Source organism: Arvicanthis niloticus, chromosome 1, assembly GCF_011762505.2.
Source record: "Arvicanthis niloticus isolate mArvNil1 chromosome 1, mArvNil1.pat.X, whole genome shotgun sequence".
Taxonomy (NCBI): Eukaryota; Metazoa; Chordata; class Mammalia; order Rodentia; family Muridae; genus Arvicanthis; species Arvicanthis niloticus.
In genome coordinates, this window is record NC_047658.1 from 114892808 (window position 1) to 114914685 (window position 21878).

The window sequence follows — 21878 nt, forward strand, 5'->3', positions numbered from 1 at the left end:
AAGAGTGGGTCGTCCGGTGCTTATGTGTGTCAGTGTGTCACTGAGCGTGAGTGTGTCTCTGCAAGCTCAGTAAGACAGTCTCTGGTGTGAGCATGTTTCCATCTGTCTCTGTGCTGCAGTGCAATGAACGCAAGAGAGGAGCCTGCCTCAGGGAGTAGGGAAGCCTGGTTGGAGGCTGGCGGCTGGCGGCTGGCGGCTGGCTGCTCATTGCCCTGCTTGCAGCCCTTCTTCCTGTCTCCGTGTGATCTTGGGTTGTCATGTCTCTGCTCTGGGCCTCATTTCCTAGTGTAATGGGATCTGGTGCAAAATGTAGCGGTCCCTCCCAGCCTTCCTGTACTGGATGACTTGGGAGGACTCATTCAGGGGACAGTGTGGTCACTGCCCCGTCCGAGGCAAATCTGTCCCCTGAGATTTGGGGCTTCTAGTTTGGGCCTTGTTGGGCTTGGGGACCTAGAACCCCTTGGTCCTTGAAGCACATTTGCTAACAGGTCTCCTTTCTCTTCTCTCCCTGCTCCCTGCTCTGAACTTGGCTGTCTTTAGAGGAACACCCCATGGAAGGTGAGTGGAGCCTCCTTGATCATTAGGGGAATGCATAGTTCCCCGTGGGGTCCATTTGAAGAGGTGTTGTTGGCCAAGCGACAGCTCCTTTGCCTGCTCATGTTTGTGGGGTGCCCAGGGGGAAGGAAGTCTGGGGTCTTCTCCGTTGGACTGTCTCTTCCTGGGCCTCTTTGCTCATTGACTGGGAAAGCTGCTGGGTAGAGGGCAGGTCCTCCTCCTTACCCTATGCTGCTCCCAGCCTTCTGCCTTGCGGTGAGGGGAGGGGGCTCTCTGGGAAGAGATGATGAGTTGGGAAGAGGAACATAGCTGATGGTGTTGGAAGCGTCCAGAAGTAGACATGGTTTTGCCCAGTTTAGGAAGTGTATGGTGGCCATGTAAAGAGTGTAGGGGGTGGCAGGGTTGGCTCCTGGCCTCCAGCCTGTGCTGGAGAGAATTCGTGCTGCAGCTGCAGGCCAGTGGGAGTGTGGTGGAGAGGACAGGCAGGGTGGGGTGTGGGCAGGGCCAGCTCTTCTACTCTGTTTAAAGCTGCCCATGGCTTGAGGAAGAGGACAGCTTCTTTGTTCAACCCAGTCCATGGCAAGGGTGGCAGTGGGCTTCTCTCAGATCTCTGTCCGTTCTCTCCCTGCCTTCTGTTCTGGCTCTCTCTCTCTCTCTCTCTCTCTCTCTCATCATTGTCTTTGCCTATCTTCCTCCAGGGCTCTGTCTGTGGACCTCTCTCTGTCCCTGTCCTTCCCCAGATGCTCTGGTTTCTGTCATCCTTAGAAACTGTCTATCTTTGCTTTCCCTTCTGTTTCTTTTCTGTCTCTGGGGTGGACTAAGATTGAAGATAGAGTGGTCTACACTTGGAGGCTGGATTACAGTCGATCTTCCAGGTCATCACAGTGAAGTTGGCCAAGTGATTATGAGGGAAGGCCATATCCTGGTTGTCATCCTGCTCCACAGTCCCCTGTCTGGGAAGGTAGTGGGTGAGATGCACTCTGAGACAGAGACACCAAGGATGTGTGAGTCCTGGCAAGGGCAGGCAGTGAAGTTGTAGGTCTGGGTATGAGTGGAACCCATTTCCTCGTGGTATCCTCAGCTTACCTTGTCTGTGTTTCTTGTCTTTGGGTCTCCTCGGGTGCCCAGGTCTCAGCAGGCCAGCCCCATGTCTGTACCTGTGTGTTTGTGTGTGCATATATTTACGTGGCTTGGCTGTCTGTGTGGGCGCGCTGGGCACCAGCTTATTGTTGTGTCCATGGAGTGGCGTGTGTCCATGTGTCTCTGGAGGAGCCACCAGAGCTTTGTGTGTCTGCATCTGTGTTTGCATCTCTGTGTGTCACTGTTTGCCTAGGTCTGTATGCATGTGAGAGAGCCTGCACATCTGGGTGGACACGGCTTTCTGAGGGCTGGAGATAAGATTTAGTGACTTTAACTTGCTCTTGATGTCTCCTCTGGAACAAAGAGAGGGATGGAGGGAGACAGACAGGGGAGAGGAGAGGAAGGAGGAGGGAGCACAGAGACAGGGAGAGGAGCAAGAAGTGGGATTAAAAAAAGCTGGGGGAGAGAGAAAGAGAGAGAGAGAGAGAGAGAGAGACAGACAGACAGACAGACAGGAGGGGAACATAGCAGGGAAGGCTCTGGCTGAGAGGAAGGGCAGAGGCTTGCAGAGAAGTAGCTTGGAGCAGGGAGAGGAAAGGCGTGATGAGATCAGGAAGGGAAGTTGGTTGGCTTTGGAGACAAGAGAATGAGCTGTGTGTGGAGTATCCTGGTAATCTGCTGGTGTGGATGTGGGCCTGAATGTCAGCAATAGTGCAGGGTGTATATGGTATGTGTGTGTGGGGTGTGTGTGTGCTCACACGCATGTGTACATAGGTAGGCATGTGATTCTTCTGTGTGTCCTGTGCATGTCTGTCTGTCTCTTAATTTTGCAGTCTTTTTCTTTCCATGGCTGTTGTCCTGGGGTCTGGGTACAAATCAAGGGTGGGACTGCAAGTGAGGACACAGCCTTAGCTGAACCTCCCTGAGGTCCCTCTTCAGATCTCTTGGGGGTCCTCTGTGCCTCCTCTTCTCTGTCCCTTGATGCTGGGATGCTGAGCCTAAGGCCTGGCTTCCTCCAGGAACCCAGCTATCCTGCTGTGCAGTGCCCCAAGCACCTCCTCTTTCTCCTTAATCTCTTCTGAGCAGGGAGAGGAGACCCAGATTAGCCAAATAGAATAACCAAGGGCCTTTGGCAGTGCCATCCATCCCTGCCAGCCTGTAAGAGGAGTGGAAGGAGGGGCAAGATGCCACAGGTAGTCATGGGGGAGAGAGCACCTCAGGGGTACTGGGGCCAGGACAAAGAGCAAGCTATAATTGGGATGGGAGAGGAGACAGGTTGTAGGGAGGGATCCCTCCATTATCTGGTCATCTGAGGATGAGCCAGGAGTAGACAGGAAGGGAACGGGCCTCCCCTCACCAAGATGGCTGGTGCTGTCACGCCTGAGGGAGCTGAGCAGCTGGTTGCCTTGGTGACAGAGGGAGCGTGCCGCATGCTAATGAGGCTGGCAGAGAGCTGGGCAGCAGAAGGGTCTTGAGGGTAGCTGTGTGGCTTCCCCCAGCAGTAGTCAGGCCTAAGGGGCTGTAGGTGGTGGAGGAGCAGAGGACAAGAGACTGAATCCCTGAGCCCTCAGACACTGGACTGAGGGCAACAGAAGCCTAGATTTTAAGTGTAGGGCCTCAGGGCAAGGCTGCTGCTGACAGGCAGAGTGGAAGGAGGGTTCACGGCCTGGCCCCTGAGTTTTAGAAGGAGGTGCTGGAATTTTGTGGGGTAAGAGTGAGTGGCAGGGTAGGGATTGTTTGAAGCAAGGAGTAAAGAGACAGCCTAAAAGCTGGAGGCCTTTTCAGTGCTTTGAATAATCCCTGTGTCCTGAGAACTGTGTTGTCCTGATGCTGCCCCAGTTGCTGTGACCTCCTCCCTGAAACTAGCCTTTCACCTAGAGGTGAGATAAAGGAATAAGACACCCATGGAGATGGAGAGGAAGCTGCTGGGACCCAGGACCCAAGCCCTTCCCAGTCTCCTGACCTCCTCCACGGCACTGGCTATCCAGGTCCCCTCTGTGCCCCAGAGATACTTGCAACTCTTTAGTCTCCACACTGGTTTCAGTTTCCATCCCAAGGTCTAGCATCTCACAGGAGCTGGGATGGTTTTCCTGACAGCAGATCGTTCCTCCACCACCCTCTTGGTCAGACTCCCACAGCAGGGAGGTAGGGCTGTAGTTGGGCAGGGAGCAGGGTTTTGGTAGGGCTAGTTGGTCATCTTAGGGAGTCCAGGGGAATCAGTTCTGTTGCTGGTCTGGTGGTGTCAGCCTCTCTGGGGTCTGGGTCCTGGTGTGGTCCATTCTGGAATGACTCAGGCTAAGGAGGGTTACCTTAGATTAGGGTTGCCAGGGCTTGCTCACTGGACTAAATTGTTCTTGGCAAAGGCCTGGCCAGGGAAAGGGGACCTGTAGGGTCATTTAGGCAAGAAGAGTTTGGATCTTTCAGAGTGCTTGGCCTCCTGCCCAGGGGTCTTGGCTGTCCAAAGGCACACAGTTTCTAGATTCCCAGATTCTGAAAGAATCACACCATCTTTTGCTCCAGGGTTTCCATAGGCTCTGTTTACTTCTTCCAGCTTCCTCGGTTCCCCAGAAACGAGCAGGTTTTCCTTTGGAACCGGCTGTCTCCATGAATGGCTGGAATGGGCATCTGGAAGAGTTAGGGCTGTAGAGGAGGCTCTTCTAAGTCCCAGTGTGGAGGTTTCCTTTAAGCCTTCAAGGCCCAGGTTTCTATACTACCCACTTGACCCCAAGGTCATGGGGACCCCTGGCATGTGTGTGTGTGTGCATGGTGTGTGTGCACATGCTTCTGTGTGATGTGCATGTGTCTCTGTGTGTCTGTGTGTGCAAGATGTGTGTATGTGTGTGCGCGTGTGTGTGTGCGTGTGTGTGAGTGTGTGTATTGGTTGGAGTCCCCTTGCCCACTCAATCCCAGTCTAATGGGACAGTCTCTTTCTCTCCAGGTGGCTTTGATTTTTGTGTTGTGTTTTATTTTCTCCTCCATCCGAATTGTTTTTTTCTCGTTGACCGTTTTTTTTTTTTTTTTCTTCACCTCCTGGAAGAAAAAAAAAAAAAAAGAAAAGAAAAAAAGAAAAAAGAAAAAAGAAAAAGGGAAAAGCCGCCCCCAGTGCCATGCTTACTTCCTTTTCCTTTTCCTTTTTTCTTTTTTTTTCCGGCAAGAAGAAAAAAAATAAGAAACCAAAAAATTCTTTTCCTCCCCTGCAGCAACGCCCTGTCCCGCCTCCTCTGGCTCACACCTCTCGCCCACCCTCTGACACCCCCTTCCCCTCCCTCTACCCTCTGTTTCTGCATCGGGCCCCTTCCCTCAGCTGTTGGGCTGGGGGCTCTCCCCCGATGTCTGTCACAAGTTAAAAGGGTTTTAAATTGTGGCAGCAGTAACTTTCCCTCCCTTCTCTCTGGCGGATTTCATGACTCGTGTTTCTTTGTTTCTTTCCTCCTCTCTTTCTTTCTTTCCTTCCTTTCTTTCTTTCTCTTCTTCCCCTTTCCAAGGTCCGGCTCACCTGACGTTAAACAGCGAAGGTATGGTTTGAAGTTTTGGTTTCGTTTGGATTGGACTGAATTGCCCCAAACTGTGCCTGGCTTTTCTGTTCTCTCCCCCCTCCTTCTCCTTCACCTCTCCTGCCTCCCTCCCTCCTTCCCTTCCTTTTTCCTTGGCCATTTCTTTATTTGTATGGGGTGCCTGGCGGGGGTGGGGCTGCCCTCTCCGTCCCCCTCCCCTCCCCTCCCCTCCCCTCGGGTCCACTTTCCACCCTCACGTCATCTTGGTTTCTGATGTGTCAGATGTACACTCTCCTGCCGTTGTCTCCAGTCTTCTTTCATTTGTTTTCTCTCCATCTTCCTCGTGGTACATCTTGCTTTCTCATGCCGGTGTTTGATTTGCATCCACTCATTCTGCTCACTCTTTCTTTTCTATGAATGCAAATAAAAAGGAAAGAGCCTGCCTGGGCTGTGGAAAGGATTTGAGGCAGCACAGTCCTCTTCCCTTGCTGCTGTGGAAGACACCCCATTTAATCCCTGTCCCTAGAAAGGGTTGAAAAGAGAAAATATGGGGCTGGAGGTGTAGGATCCTCCTTTCCCACAATGCCTCTTCCTCTGCCTTTCCCTTCATGATCTTTTGAGTTTCCTATCACTATCTGGTAGAGGACAGTATACCAGAGACAAATGGCTGGCTATTGTGATCATGGAGCGTCACCAGGAGGCATGACAGCCCTACTAGGTGGCATGATAGCCCTACTAGGTGGCTAGGCTGGGACTTGCCCTCTAGCTTGTACTATCCTTGGCTAAGTCCCTCCCACCAGCCAAAACCCCAGTGTGTGTGGGGGAGGCTGAGGCATAGTTAAGTAGTAGGTCGATTGTTGTCTTTGCATACACAAGGCTCTGGGATCCAATCCCAGTATTGCAAGGAAACCTGGCATTAAGCAACCTGGAAGGGAACCTAGGAGTCCTGACTGGGGGGTCAGCCGTGACCTCCCTGCCACCCCCCCACTCCGTATCTACCTCTATGAGCACCCTCAGCACTGCTGTACCTGCCCAGGAGACAGGGTTGTGTATTTAACCAAGAGATGGTGGCTCCACATCTAAGCTGCAAGAGGGTTTTGCCAAGATCTGAAATTTGGGATGGATTTAGGTCTGATAAATGAGGGCCTGGAATTTGTACAGGCATGGGGAATTATGGCCAGAAGCAAGCAGGAGGAAGTCCCATACAGGAAGTTAGGAGGGCGGTCCTGGCTGACCTGCTCACATCCTTCTTTTCTCTACAGCCTTGGTTTGGGGAGTGCTGGCTGTGGCTCACCTCAGACACTGAGGAAGTTCTCTTGAAGGGTCCTAGAGATGCCTCCCCTCATCTAAAGGGTTCTGCAGCTCAGACAATTGTCTAGTTTTAGTTCTGAGGACTGAGGACTGGCATTGGAGGAAGAGCCCAGAAAGGAACTTCACCTTTTATCCCTGAATTCTCCTTATCCTGTGGACCTAGCAGTAGGGTTGGTTGCCTGGGAGCCAGGCTCCAGAGAGCATGTGTTCACTGGCAAGGTTGGGTGAAGCTCAAGCCATCCTGGAGCCCAGACTTGGCAACCTGTGCCTCTGGGGGGGTGCTGGAGCTGGGTCCTGTGTGGTGAACCAGGGAATGAGGCTGAGAACTGATTTCTGAGGAAGATTTATTTGCATCCCCTTGAGCCCTGCCTAGCCAGGACCTCCTTGGGTGAGCACAGCCCTTCTGTGGGTGTGTGGAGGGACAAACCCCAGAAGCCCCATAGTTTAGGCGGAGGCCTTCAGAGCACCCACTGTAGTGACTGAAGCAGTTATAGGTGACCTGTGAGAGCTCAGGCACAGAACAGGAGGGCTTTGGTACCTGAACTGAGGTGTAACACAGGTGTAAGTCAGGCAAAAGCAGGTTGATAAGAATATTCTCTAACCCAGCAGAAAGTGTGAGCAGAGATGGCCAGTGAGGGAAGAGCATGAGCCCCAGGGATGTGGCAGTGGTCCCACAGGGTGATGGGGAAGCTTGGGTACAGGTGATCAGGACCTTGGTCCCAGGACTGCCCTTCTCCCCCAACTTGGTCTCCTCACCCTAGACTGACTCACTCCTCACTTGCAGTTGGTGGCTTTTGGATTGTCACATGGCTCCTTCTCAAGAGACCTTGAAGGCCAGGGAATCCCCAGAGAAGCTCTCCTCCCTTGCCCATGCCTGCAAGCAGCACCTTTGTCCTGGATAGGGCCTTCCATCACCTCAAGACTGGGATGGGACTGGCTGCAAAGCCCCTGTGCCTGACTCCCCAATTCTGCTTCTCCAGTAGGGTCCTTACTGTTCTCCGAGGGGGGGGCCGGGAGAGGAGGAGCCGGCGATGTGCACCAGCCGACAAAAGGTCAGTGATCCCATGGTCTCCAGACAGCCCAGCCCTTGCCTTGCTGTAGGGTAACTGCTCTGAGAGGCAGAGGAGTCTTCACAGGTGTATGGCATGCCCCTGTGCCTTGCCTCCAGGCCTGCAGTAGGTCTTCACCCATTCCCAGGGGCACTGGTCCATGCCCTGCTGTGAAGGACCACAACCTCCATCTCTTTCCCAAAGCTTAGCTGTCCTGATAACCTGCCAGAGCACGGATGCCCTTTTCTATGGCAGCAGTTACGCCCATCTCTAGAAAGTGTTGCTGTGGTGGAGTAACCGGTGGCAGGGTACCATCATATTCTGAGAGCCTGCTAGGTGCCTTGGGGGCATCTGTTATCTGTGTGTGTCACCTATATTGTCCCAGCAAGCCATGATGACATTTAGTGGCAGGCATCATTGCTTTTGTAGGTGGGGAAACAGTCAAGCCCCAGAGACCAGCACGAGGCCCCTTAGTGTCTTATAACACTGGGACTCCAGCTCACTTGTTAGGACAGAGGCTACTTCTGTCAGTACTCTTTGCTGAGAAAAGTACAGGACATCCTGACAACTCTCAAAGCTCTGTATTCAAGCCAAAGCCATGTGGTATCACCTCCATCCTCCAGCTAGAGTCCTACTGTGCACCTGGGTTTGCACCATCTCAAGCCCTGCTCCAGCTCCTTGCTGTCTCTTATAGCCAGGTCATGAAAAAAGCGTCTAGTCTGTCTTTGCTGCCTATCTCCCCAAACTCCTGGGCCAGCCTGGACACTCCCGGGAGCCTCTTTGTCTGCATATCCTTGGAATCAGTCATACCACATCCTGTCACTCTGCTGCCCCTCCTGGTCCTGAGCTCCCTGAGGACAGGATTTTCATTGTCCCTCTCCGTGTTCTGCACAGTTCTTGACATATGTAGGCACGAGCTCAGCACATTTAATTAATTATTAATTTCAATAGGGCCTCACTGTGTAGTTTTGGCTGGCCTGGAACTTACTATGTAGACCAGGTTGGCCTTGAACTCACAGAAATACATCAGCCTCTGCTTTCTGAGTGTTGGGATTAAGGGTGGGCACCAGCACACATGGCTCACAATTATTTAAAATAAGTGAATGGTCACTGTTCCCAGTGTCTCACTGATGGTCCTACAGATAATGGCAATAAACTGTGGTCCGTGTAAGAACACGGTAACCGCAGGCTTTGTTTAGAAGACTTAACTTATTTATTCACTGATGGAGGGGTGAGCATGTGCACCTTCACAAAGTTACATCCAGGGGCAGAGTCACTTATAGGCTGGACTATGGGCTATCCTATTCACCATCTTTCTAGATTCCTGCAGCGACCTGGGAGGTCGACTGACAGGTGGTTCCTTTATTTCCCCCAGAGGAGAAAGCTTGTGTAGAGCTTCCGTAGCTTGGCCTAGGTCATAGGGCTGGTTGGTAGAACCAGCACCAGCGCCCAGGTCTTCTCTCTCACATCACATTTCCTCCCAAGGGAGCTGTACAAGATGTTCCTAGGCAGTAAGTGCCAAGTGAGCAGAACACACAGCTGTAGCTCCCCAGAGCCAGGAGGGTCAGAGGGGCTGGAGATCTTCCCAGAGGAGGCCTTTGAGCTGGGTCTGCAAAGGGGGCAGCTGTGTGCCTCCCTTTCATGGCACTTAGAAACTCTCTCAGTTCTGGCCACATTCAGCTTTGTTGGGAACACTTGTGAGGCCACAGACTCCCTGATGGAGAAGCAAACAAGTATTGGCAGTGACTCCCTTCCTACACTAGGAGCTCTTAGGAGTTGGGTTTTCTCACGTGCTGATGGGAGTTGTAGTTCCTGGCTGTGGTCTGGCCATTGTGGGCGATGGAGCAAAGCGCCCCCTGGCGCTTCAGGATTTGAGCATCTGAGATCCAGCTAGTGCTCCAGGGAGCTCCTAGGGCCACATTACACATTCGGATCCCTGAGTAACAGCCTCCACGAGGGTCCATATTTGCTCCTTCAAGGTTCTCTCTCTCTCTGTCGCTCTCTCTCTCTCTCTCTCTCCTCTTCTCGTCTTTAGTTTTCTTGCTACCATTGCCCACCTGCCTACCATCCCTTTTCTTAAATGTGTTCAGGCTTATCTTATCTTAGATCTTAGAAATATCTTTCCATTTCTGGGTCAAGAGGACTGAGGTCCAGTCAGCTCAGGCTTTGCAGCATAGCTGGCTCTGCCTCCTCCCCTGGGTCCACCTGAGGAGTCCAGGAACGGCCTCATTTCTGTTCCTCGCTTTGGCAGCCATAGTCCGGCCTCAGCTCCACCTCTCCTTTTTGTTCTGACTTCTTTTGTTTGGTCCCAATCACTTTTTCAGGTGGCTGCCTTATTTTCCTCTCCTCTGTCTGTATCTCAGCAATGCTATTTGCTTTGACCGCAGTGAAGGTGAGGGAGTGGGAGGGGAGGTCTGACTTCTGGGCGGGCCTAACAGTATGGGTGGTAAACCAAGGTCAAATGCATTCCCTTTTCTGGTCCTTGAGCCCCCTGGCTCTGTCAGTGTCTGAGCAGCAGGCCTGGTTGCTATGGAAACAATAAAGCCCCAGAAAGCCTTGGTTTTAGTTCCCCAGAGGTCCCTGTCCCCTTTCTATGCTGGTTGGCCCTCCTCCTTACCTGTCCCCTCAGGGTTCCCTCTGTTCTTTATCAATAGAGTTCCACGTACCACTTTTCCCCTTACAGCCTGTCTCCATTTCTCTTCTGTCCCACTGAGGGTCCATCTTTGTCCCTTCTACACTGAGCTCCCCACACCAACATTAAATATGTCTTTGCTGGTTGCCTCACCTTCACTTCATTCGGGTCCCCTACATAGAGGTCCCAGGGTGGCCCATGCCCCGCCCCCCTCAGCTTGCTGCCCTGTGGCCTCAGGACACAAGGCTTTGCCAGCTGCAGTGAGGGCTATGCCAGGCACTGGGGCAGCAGCTGGTGCCTTGGCATCCGGGTGCAGTGGGGCAGTGTGGGCAGCCTGCCTGGAGGGAGAGCCAGGCTGTGTTCTGGAGAAGAGTTCTGCAGAATCTACAATGAGGTCCCCGTGCTTGCACATGGGACTGTGCCTAGGGGAGGACAGGCGCCTCGTAGTGGTCCTCTGTGCCCATCTCTCAGTGCCTACCCTTCCCTGGGCCTTGAGAACAAACATCTTCCGAGAAGCTCAGAGAGTTCAGTCTCTGCCTAAAGACACTCAGACACAGTCCTGTTTGCCCCTTACCCATCTAGGGAGGTTGCAGGATCAGTATTTAATGACAAAAGATAGAAATTTTTGCCTGGGTGCAGGGCACCTGTCTCTTTGGTTTGGAACTGGTTCTCTGCCTGGGCTTGTGCTCTGGTGTGTGAAATTGAGGGGCTGGACCCCAACTCTATTTCCGGTCATGGTCTTCCTACTTGTCATCCACTTGTAGATCCCACAATCCTTATGGCTCTTCCCACCTAAACAGTGCCAATAAAAAGGAACTTGGACTGGACATATATAAACATACATTCACGCATGTGCACACAGGTCATGTACATCCACGAGCATGCACACATGAGGGCCAGGCCCTCTCCTGCCGCTCACCTGGCAGTGTGGGGTGTCTTAGGTTGGAGGAGGGAGAGCTGGCATGACGAGCTCCCAGGTAAATGTGGCAGAGTGACCTGTCACCTGGTGTATAATGCTTCCCCATGTGTCTTAGCCCTGTCCCTCCCCACTCCACGGCTCCCCAGTATTCTCATCTGTGCAGGGCTAGACAATAGACCCACTGGTCTCATCATTTATGGGGAGGCCTGAGAGTGCCCCTGTCACTGGGCCCTGAGAACAGCTGTTACCAAAGAAGAGGTGAGAGGAGGGGTAGGCTGCTCAGGAGACACTTGGTGCTGCGGTCCTAGAGAGGCATCCCAGGGAGAAGCTGGCAGAGCCTCTTGTTTCTCCCCCACATGCCTTTGTTCCGGGGTGGCAGAGGTTGAGAGGATTGGTAGGGAAGAGAAGGCGAAGCCTGTGGCTTTGTCTGGCCCGGTGGCAGCTTAATTGTCAGCTGTCAGTGTGAGAGCCACTTAGCAGCCTCCTGCTTTGGAAATGGACCTGGGGGAAGTTGACTTTTAGCAAAGACAGCAGGGTCCAGGTTGACAGCATGTAGGAGGGGAAGAGGGCCTAAGTTTAGAGTTGGGACCACAGGACTCCAGTGTCCAGGACCCATGCTTGGGTTGCTGGAGGTGAACAGGGAGGCTCTGGTATACCCCACCCACTCAGCCTTCTCCCGTTTTCCCAAACCATGGCGTCCAGGCAAGGAGGAATTTGTGGCAACCTTCAAGGGCAATGAGTTCTTCTGCTACGACCTGTCCCACAACCCGATCCAGAGCAGCACTGACGAGATCACACTGGCCTTCCGCACCCTGCAGCGCAACGGGCTGATGCTGCACACGGGGAAGTCGGCTGACTACGTCAACCTGTCCCTCAAGTCCGGGGCTGTCTGGCTGGTCATCAACCTAGGCTCAGGTGCCTTCGAGGCCCTCGTGGAACCCGTCAATGGCAAGTTCAACGACAACGCCTGGCACGACGTCCGGGTTACCCGAAACCTGCGCCAGGTAGGGGGAGCAGGGAGAAGGCCAGGGATCAGCTTTATCTGGGGCAGAACATGCATGGAGGACAGAGGCATGTCTTGGGCTGGGGTGGGAGAGAGCAGGGCTGGGCAGTGAGGTGTGGTTGGGGCAGTATGAACCTGAGGTGTGACCTCAGCTATGTGACAGGCTTCTGAGACCTTATCAACCAGGGACTGAGCTAGGAGGAGGTTCCAGAGCTATTTCTGGGCAGAAGCCTGAGGCCAGGGGTAGGTTTGGGTAGAGAATGGTGGGAACAGCTAGGGTTTTGATGTTCGGTGTCCAGGGATCAGGCAATGGGCAGGAGGCTGCTGCAGAGTTGTGGGGTGGGAGCTGGAGCTTGAATGAGGACCTAGTGGGCTGTGGGCTGTGGGCTGTGGGCTGTGGGCTGTGGAGGGGTCCTGTAGGGTAGGCAGCAGCACACTGAGGAAAACAGATACAAGTGGGGCAGAATATGGTCTTCCCTCCATGGGGCTTTCTCAGGGCAGAGGCAGGGATGCACTGAGAGGGACTGAAGGCAGCAAGTGGGTGAGGGAGTCAGAACCCAGGAGAGTATCTGGCCCTGCTTCTCTGGGAGTACTTGCTTTTCTTCCTTTTTGACAAAGCCAGGCTTTCCTTGGTGTACATGTTTATCTGCTGCTGGCTAGGCCAGCCTGAGTGGGGGGCTCAAGAGGGTTTTGTGCGTCAGCTCTTGCATATAGGATGGCATCCTTCTCTACACTGTCCCCTGAGCTTTCAGATGCTGCATATGTTCTACTAGGAGTGGCCTTCTTCACCGGGCTACTCAGGGTCCATCTGCAGCGGCTACTGCTGAACTTTGTTAGATGGGAGCCTTGTGGACAGTTTTGTCCTAGGGGGTCCCCATGTCTAATCACACTGGTCTTTCTCTCTTCAGTAGCAGGCGAGGCCCCTGTGCAGTCCCTGGGGATTCCACAGTTACTTATTTGAGGGGCGTGTGTGGGGGCCCAGTTCTTTGTTCTCATAGTCAGCAGGCAGCAAGCTTCATCTTTCTACCACGTAACCAAGAAAACCAAGCAGTTCTGCCTGCAGAGGCTGCATGGGAGGCTTGGTGGCTGAGCTCTTGCTAGTGAATTGTCTTTGGACTTCCTGTCTCTAACCTACTGTCATTCCTCCCTCTTCTCTTTTCTCCCACTGAAGCCTCTCAGTGGGGTGCGGAGATTCTGGCTGACCCTCTATGCTCTCACCTGCTCTTCTCTAACAGCACTGGGGGTGATCTAATGGAGATTCCCCTTGCTGAGACAATGGAGTGACTAATTGCACCGTTGGTCCGGAAGCCTGCAGCAGCAGCCTGTTGCAGTCCCATGCTACGCACTAGCTATTCTTAGTGCTTCCCATTCCCGTGCTTTGTAGAGTGACATGTTTGTGGAGTCACTCCTTTTCCATGCAGCGCCCTTCACCCATGTCCTATCACCACTCTGAGCGCCTTATGAGTGTTGTCCCCATGGGAGCGGTCCAGTGTGCTCAGTGCCTTTGAGATGCATTCAGGTGTCACACACATTTGGGGGTAATTCAGGCAAGCTGCGTTTAGTGCCTTTTGCTCCTTTCTTCACTGTTCCTAGGACTAGAGCCATCAGTTGCTGCTATCTTCAGCAAGTCACTGCAAGCCCACAATCTTCATCCGCCTGCTATTTGCCCCCCCCCCCCAAATAGGGTGAGCCATACTGGATACAGAGTGGAGAAGGACATGCTCCTTGCTCTTGCATCTCTTGAGACAAGATGGAATTGTTCCAAATAAACAGAACAGGGGCTGGGGAAATGGCTCAGTGGAGGAAAAAATACTGGTCACGGAAGTGTGAAGATCAATCAGAGTTCAGCTTCCCAGAACCCTTGTAAAAGCAGGGCAGTCATGGTAGCCACCTGTAATCCCAGCACCTGGGAGGCAGACACAGGGGATCCCTAGGACAATCTAACTAGCTAGACTATCCAGAATTGGCAAGCTCTGGGTTTAGTGAGAAACTTTATTCAACAGAGGAGAGAGTGGCTACAGAAGCGTCTAGTATCTTCCAGTGACAGCTGCAAGACTATACATGAATTCACACATGTATCAAATGCACTCATGCCACATGTGTGCCCACATGTGTGAACATACATACATACACATGCCATCACAGCACACACATGCAAAAATAAATGAAGAAATAAATAAATGAATGAATTAAAAATGATTAGAATAAGGCCACACACTTGCCCAGCGTATCCGAGAAGCAATTATGGGAATCGGGAAGATTTCCAAGAGGAAGGAAAGGTCTGTGATATAACGCTGAGCCTCACTCATGGATGCAGTGACACATGACCTCAGGACACAATGTAGAGTGACTGACCCATGTTCATCTCTTTCTGGAACATATAAAGTCATGGGTACAAGTTGATAACAGATGGAAATTGTCTGCTCCTAGATTGTTCTATAGGATGGCTCAGAGTATGGGCAGATCATGTTGACCCAAAAGCAGGGATGATGGGCCACAGAGAGTGTCTACTTAAAGATCTTGATGGAGAACCCTCTTTCTATAGGGCTTCTGAGGAATTTCTTTCACTCCAGAACCCAGTCTGTACCCATGGGTAAGAGGTACCAGAACTGCAATTGGGGAATTCTCTGCGTGGCCCCAAGGCCATGCTCTGGAGTTGCTCCCCTTTCCCAGGGCCTAGTCAATGCCAAGCCCTTTATCTGTTTGTTCCTGTTGCTCCAGCAGTGTCTCTTCATCACTCCTTCACATTGTATTATTATCTGGAACCCTTTTGGATTGTCATAACTCAAGGGGTGCTACTGGCATCTAGTAGGTAGAGGCCAAGAGTTAAGTCATCACTATAGTTTTTACAAACTATAGCTCCACAACAGGAACCATCTGACCTCAAATATCAGAGGCGCCTCTGGAAGGCGCCTATTCATCCAAGCGTGTAGACAGCCCAGATGATATCCAGAATTTTAAGAATCCTGCTATATTCACATGGGTGATAGAGGGTAAGGTGTCTTTCAACAATGCCTGGCCTCTTCCAAGTTCTGTCATGTCAGTAGGGAGTAGGTCAGGGACGTAATGCAAGGGATGACATCAGGATGGGGGATGTGGCTCAGTGACAGATGATGATCCAGCATGCACAAGGTCATGGATTCCATCTTTAATACAGTATGGGGGAGAAAAGGAAGCAGAAATGACATGGCAGATGGCCAGGATCCAGAGTACTGCAGGTTCTCTGTTATTTTCCTTGTGTGACTGGAGTGGCTGGGGAGATGGCTTTCTGCAATGACCTGCCTCCAAATCAGCTCCTGTTATTTATGGGAGCGGGTCAAAGGCTAGCTCCCAAACCTCCTGATTTAGGTGATCATTCCTGAAACCTTATAGATGGTCTTGGAACACAGCAGTTGGGACCAGAGGAATCCTTACTGACACAACATGTTTTTGAAGCTATTTTGACAGGCAGTCCTTTTGGGGGACCTTGGCAGGAACAACTGCTTACCCCTGAGGGTTCCTTGAAGTCTAGTTTTGAATCCTAGACTCACTCACTTTTCATACCCCCATATACTTCCAACTACCACATAAGAATATGCAAATCCATTTATCTTTAGCCAACACCAAACTTGAAAGACAAACTGGCTACCAAAACATCACATGGTGCTTCTCTTGCTCAACTCAGATGGTACCTTTTCTCAGTACAGACACTTTCAGAATTTCTTGTGGGTCCCAAAAATGGAGTTCATCAAGGGCCAGTTCCCCAAGAGCTAGAGTCTATAATAATAGGATGACTCTGGTTAGGGTTCTCAAGGATGGAGTCTCCAAGTCATCAAAGATGGAGTCCTCAAATGGAGTCCCTGTAGAATGGAGTTCTCAAAGATGAACTCAAGGAAGGAGTCTTGAAAAATGGAATCTTCCAGTTCTCAAGGATACTATCTTCAAGGATCAAGTCTTCAGAGATGGAGTCTTCAGGATGGAGCCCTCAAGAATGGGATCTCCCAAGATAGAATACTCAAGGATGGAAATTCTAGGATGCAGATGATGATGCAGACTCCAAGGATGCAGTTCTGAAGGATGGGGTCCTCAAGGATGGAGTACTTAAGGAGAGAGTCCTCCAGGATGAAGTCCCCCATGGGTAGAATCTCCAGGATGAAGTCCCCTATGTACCGAGCAAAACACCCACTCAATGATAGAGTCCCCAACACATTTGGAGTTTCTATTCTCTTACCACCTATCCCTCATAGCACACAACCTGTCTTAGATCCTAGATTTGCAGACCTGTCTACACTGCCTTTCCTCGTTCTTCCCAAGGGGAGCTTTCCACAGCTCTCCCAAACAGGCCACCCAATCACTCTCTGCTGGCAAAGTCTAAGAGCTGGGATTTGAGTCAGATAGTTGTTAGGCAAACTCTGCAGCCCACAAGCTTCAGTTCCCCATAGCCCAAGTAGGAAGGAACTGCTGATGACTACTGGATGTAGCACGTGTCTTAGCAACTCAGCACACTGCCTGGCACGATGTGGTCACTGAAGGGTTCCTGTTGCCATGATCGTTAGCTGTGTTTCTTTTTCTTCTGAGTTCTTCAGCTGAAATGGCTCAAATGCCCCTTAGTGCACCCCAAAGCCAGCTATCTTCTTTCCTGTGCCGAGTCCATGAAAGCTTGTATCTCTACATCCAGGTTTTAAGCAAACTGAAGGTTTAATACCAGCAACTATTGAGCCTATTAGTTGTTTTTTCTAAGTTTTTTTTTTTCTCCCTGATTCATCTGGTTTCCTTCAGGAAGCATTTCCCTCTTTTAGACACAGTATGAGGATGGAGCCCAGGGCCTTGCACAGGCTAGAAAAATGCTCTATCATTGAGTTAAATACCCAGCCTGTTCATTTGATCTCCTCTTTAAACCCAGTTGAACAGATTTTGGAAGTGTGGACCCATGACCAAAATGAGCAGATCAACTACTTCATGTGAACACACTGTTACTGGGTATTGTGGTACACGCCTGCAATCCCCAAAATCTGGAGGCTGAGGCAGAAGGATTGCCATAAGTTGGAGATCAGCCGGGGCTCTGTATGGAGATTCTGTTTTAAACAAAAACAATGCCTGAATGTCTCCTGTCTTCCTGAAAGAGCCCTGATCTGCCTCACATGAGTAGCATAGCTTGTCCTGCCTCTGTTCAGTGCTCTCCTGTCAGGGTGTCTCTCAAACTGCACTGGAATGCATTTCCATGTTAAAGAGTCTCATTTATCACCGTGTGTGTGTGTGTGTGTGTGTGTGTGAGAGAGAGAGAGAGAGAGAGAGAGAGAGAGAGAGAGAGAGAGAGAGAGAGAGAGAGAGAGAGAGTCACATAGCTTTGGCTGTCATTGAATTTGTTATGGAGTTCAGGCTAGCACTGAGGTCACAGAGATCCACCTGCTTCAGTATTCCAAATGCTGGGATTAAAGGCTTGTACCACCACACTTGGCTTTACTAAGATTTTATAAAATTCTGTGAACAGGAGCCATGAATTCCACTTTACTGATGAGAAAACTAAGACCCAGAAGGCAAGCCTGTCTGGGGAGTTAGGAGACCTTGGAACTTGAAATCTGGATCAAAGTCACTTCATTTCTTTGCTTCTGCAGATGTTTGTGGCTTGTTATCCATGCATAGTGCACGGAGGCTGTAGTCTTCTGGGCTTCTGACATTCCTGGACATTCTCAAGTCTCAAGACCATTTGAACGGTCTGGGCCTCTTGACTCAGGGAGGGAGCCCTTTCCTTCATCCCAGGCTGAGCTTGTGCAGGCTCACAGGCTGTTTTTGGTGCAGACTTTTGCAGGGGCTGGTATGCACTCAGAATTCAAGCTGGAGATGAGGTATAGTTTTTTCCAAAGCTGTTTAGCTATGGCACTTGTCTTGCTTTAGTGAGCCACTCCCCTCTGCCTGGGATGCCCTCCTCATTCCTGCTGTGCTTCTAGGCCCTAGAAGTGGACGAAACATTAGGGTTTACTTGCTGGGCTGAAACATTACTTCTCTAGATCTGGGCCTTTCTGTTTGGGCCACTGTACTGAAGGAAGAGCCTCGAATGGAAGCTCCGTTCTAGTATTTAACTGTGGGTACCCCATGATCATGAGGGTCTGCATTCTCCACTCCTATGTCTAGAGGGCTCTGTTCTCCTCTATCCCCACCTTGCAGTTTCTTGGGAGAGTCTGGATCTCTTGACAAATTAGTAGGAGGCCTGGGGTTTGAACTCATGTCTTTCCCCTCTCTGTCCCAGCTTTAACCTACTGTTCTGTCCATTAACAATGGAACTTCCTTTGTAAATGCTTACTACTGTGTTATTTTTTTTTTTTTATAACAAGTCAGAACAGTTCTTGGATTTTTACTTGTAGTGTCCTTACCCCAACTTTGTTCAACTGCTGCAATAATATCAGACAACTCAACTCTTTTGGGGTGCCGTCACTTTGACTGCCCTGAAGTTGATTGTTGATTGCTCTGACTAGCTGGCCTCTTTATTTCATGGCAGTCTCGCTAGCTGGTCTCGTCATGTCACAGGCTATCACCTTGCTCCAATCATTGTACGTGTGACTAGACTCTTCTCTTGCTATGTAAACTGCTTCCCCATACCTAATGATTAATATTGGCTACTCAGCACTTCTGGCATCTAAGTATTGAATTCTGTTATTTTTAATTATATGAGTCCCTTGTTAATCTTCTTAATCAATTACTCCTGTGGCCACTGGTTACAAGAACTCTTTAGCTAACAGTTCCCTAGAACACCCTTCCTCTAATCATAGTCTGCTGCTCAGTATGTAATGGGCACCAGGCAACTGCATCCCTCCATCTCTGATACCAGGTGACTCTAAAGGTGCATATTGTCTTTGGCAATGGGAGAGCGAATAGAGGAGAAATACACAGAGGTTGGCTCTTTAGAGATGGCGTAGAATAATGTGGCATATAGTTCAGAGAAGATAAGGAGTCGCTGTGGTCCCAGGGCCTCTCTCTGTTTTTTTTTTTTTTTTTTTTTTTTTTTTTTTTTTTTCCCTGTGGGTAGAGGGGGAGTGAATTTCTAGCTCTGGTTATGGGAAGCGGAGGTCCAGGGGTCTATGGGTGTCTATGGAAGGAGCCTGGTTCCTGGGAGACCGTTGCCTGTTCCAGGGTTAAAGGGAGACTCAGTTACTCACTGGAAAATAAGAGAAGAGGGAGGGTGTCTAAAGAACTCAGGGGAATTTGGGAGGGGATTAACAAGGCCTCTGGACAAGTCAAAGTGGGCAGGCAGGGGGAGTCAGCTAGGGTGGGACATGGGAGGAGGGGGAGAGGGAGGAGGGTTTGGGATGGTGTGATCATGAGCCCTCTGCAGCCTGTGGAAGGCTAGCTGTCCCTCCCTAACCCCATTGCTCATTCTTCAGTTCTCAAGGAAAAAAAATGGCAAAAACAATGAAAGGGGAGCCCCTCTCCTCCAATGATCCCTGGGTCAGTTTGCCTATCCTCCATCCCCAGAAAAAGCAGATACCCATGTCCCCTCCCATGCTGTCACTTCAAATGAAATCGCCTCCTGTCTTTGCCAGTGCTGTGATTAGGGGCGTTGCCCACTCTTCTAACCTGCCAGCCAGCTGGCCTGTCACCAACCAGTTAACCCACTAACCCAACATGTCCACTGGTCAGCCAGTTGGCCAGCACCATTTCATTCCTCAGCCAGTTCTCTAGAAAGCCATCTGGGTGACCAGCCAGCCAACAAAGCCGTCCACCCACTCCTGAGCCAGTGGCCCACTCCTTCTTGATCCCAAGCTTCCCTCTCTCCTTCCCTTAACTCCCTAACATTTCAGCACTAGGACCTACTAATCCTGCATACTGGGTCTGCTTCTTAACCCTGCCTCCCCCTCCCCTATTCTGTTGGAAACCCCCTTCCCCCGTTGCCAACTCTGTGTGTGTTACTAACACGCTTATAACCCAGGGGACCAAGGGATGGGCAGGGACAGGTGGGGCCAGGTATGAGTGAAAAACCGAACTAACTTTCTGTCTCATCTGCGGAATGTCGGCCATCTTTAAGTCTCTGCTTTCTTGGTCCAGTTTTTTTTTTTTTTTGTTGTTGTTGTTGTTGTTTTCTTCTTTACTAACCAAGGTCTCTAACTGTTCCCCTTCTCTGCAGATGCCCTTCGGGAAGGGATAAGGGGGACGGGGAATCCAGAGGAGGGGCTGGGGAGGTTTTGGGAGAAGAAGGGGTTTACTTTCGTGTGTGTACGTCCTTCCTCCATTATGACTTTTCTTTGAACACTTCTACGGAGCCTGTGGTGGGAGGGTTTGAACAAGCTGTATCTCCTCCCTCCTCAAGTTTCACAGTTGGTCATTTTATTTTTCTTTTCTTTTCGTTCTTTTCTTTTGTCGTCCTTGTTTCTTTTCTTTCTTTCTTTTTTTGACACCCCTCCCCCTCTCCGGTGAAGCACGCAGGCATTGGACACGCTATGGTAAACAAACTGCATTATCTGGTAGATATCACTCTAATTGTCTTACCGTTTGGTTTGCCGTGGGTTTTTTAACTGTTCGATTCTCCCACTTTTGTTTCCTCTCCTCACTTGGTTTTTGCTCCCCAATTGCTCTTGTTTCCTTTTTCCCTTTTTCTTTTCTTTTGTCCCAGGCAATTTTTAAATTTCACTTTTTCTCTTTTAGCTTCTCTCCTTTCTTTTCTTTCCTTTTTCCTTTTTTTCTTTTTTCTTTTTCTCTTTCTATTTTTTTTTTTTTATCCAAACTCAAGTCCAAAAGATAAATGGAAATCCAGGCATTTGCTGGGACCCTGCCCTGAGCTCCTGCGTCCTGGCAGCTCCTGGCCTGAGGCACCTGGGGCTGGCCCCCACAGCATCAGCTCTGACTAGACCAGCCCAACGCTGGATTGTTTTTCTATTACTTTTTTTCTGTTCTCCCCCAGCTCCTTGCTTTTGTTTTTATTTTTTGTTTTTGTTTTTCTCTTTGATTTGGTTTCTTTCTTGGTCTCCTGAAAATCCATGGAAAACACCATCCCATGACACGCTATGCTACGCTCTCTGTCAGCTCCAGACAGGGGCCCCTCAAGTTGGGAAGAGGGCTGGGGATGCCATCTCCAGTGACAGCCAGCTGGGCATGTTCCCCAAAGGGGTAGGAGGATGGCCTTGGGACCTCCTTCAAGTTACCAGTTCATACCAGCTTAGGGGCTGCTCTGTGCTGTCTGTCGCCCCCTACTTCCCAAATTTGAGGATTCCCAGATCTGTCTCCCTCACATTTTGCATGGCATGAGTGGTCTTTTCCCCTACCAGGGATAGCGTCCAGATCCCCCCACCGCTCTGCTGCTCTGACTAACACTGTGTTCCACACTGTCTTCCTTCCCCTTCAGTCCCATCCCCTTTATGTCCCCTGCCTCTCTTGCATGGCCTCTGACAGGGCTTGGCTTCCTTCCCCTTTGAGGGTATGAGAAGAGGAGTCCCAGCAGGGATACAATGGGACAGCTCTCCTTGTCCTTGCCAAGCTCGTGTGTTTGGGTTGGGCTCGCTCCTGGTGAATGCTGTTGTGGGTGTCAGTGTAAAGGCAGCTGGTGTGTGTTGGTGTGTGGGTGTGACTGTGTGTAAATGTTGGTGTGATATTTAGGGGTGTTAGTGGGAAGCCGTGCTGTGTGTTTGGGAGACTGCTGACTCTCTGCATGTGTAAGTGCTTGTGGGAATGGGGGCTGCAAGCTTGGATGGGTTCTGGGACCTGGTAAGGATTCTGTATGGAGGCGGGCTGGTGGGGCTGGTTCTTCTGTGCAGGTGCAATGCCTGACAGGCAGAAAGACAGAGAAACGGTTGGGAGGGCCTCTTCTTGCCTGCCTCAGAGTGTGTGCCCTCAGGCCCTGCAGTGTGAGATCCCATGGGATTCCCTC

General features: G+C 50.9%; 1 protein-coding gene across 22 annotated transcripts in view; it reads left to right on the plus strand.

The window, feature by feature from the left end:
• Nrxn2 (neurexin 2) overlaps positions 1-21878 on the plus strand; it is a 110251-nt gene that overhangs the window by 24157 nt on the left and 64216 nt on the right. For 8 of the 22 annotated variants that reach the window (XM_076916135.1, XM_076916165.1, XM_076916167.1 and 5 more), the window contains exons 3-7: positions 541-558; positions 5121-5150; positions 7421-7492; positions 11743-12044; positions 20434-20478. In XM_076916135.1, coding sequence (XP_076772250.1) covers positions 541-558; positions 5121-5150; positions 7421-7492; positions 11743-12044; positions 20434-20478 — 467 coding nt within the window. The remainder of the gene's footprint in view (positions 1-540; positions 559-5120; positions 5151-7420; positions 7493-11742; positions 12045-20433; positions 20479-21878) is intronic. The other 14 variants (XM_034501463.2, XM_034501449.2, XM_076916125.1 and 11 more) reach the window with 7 other exon arrangements.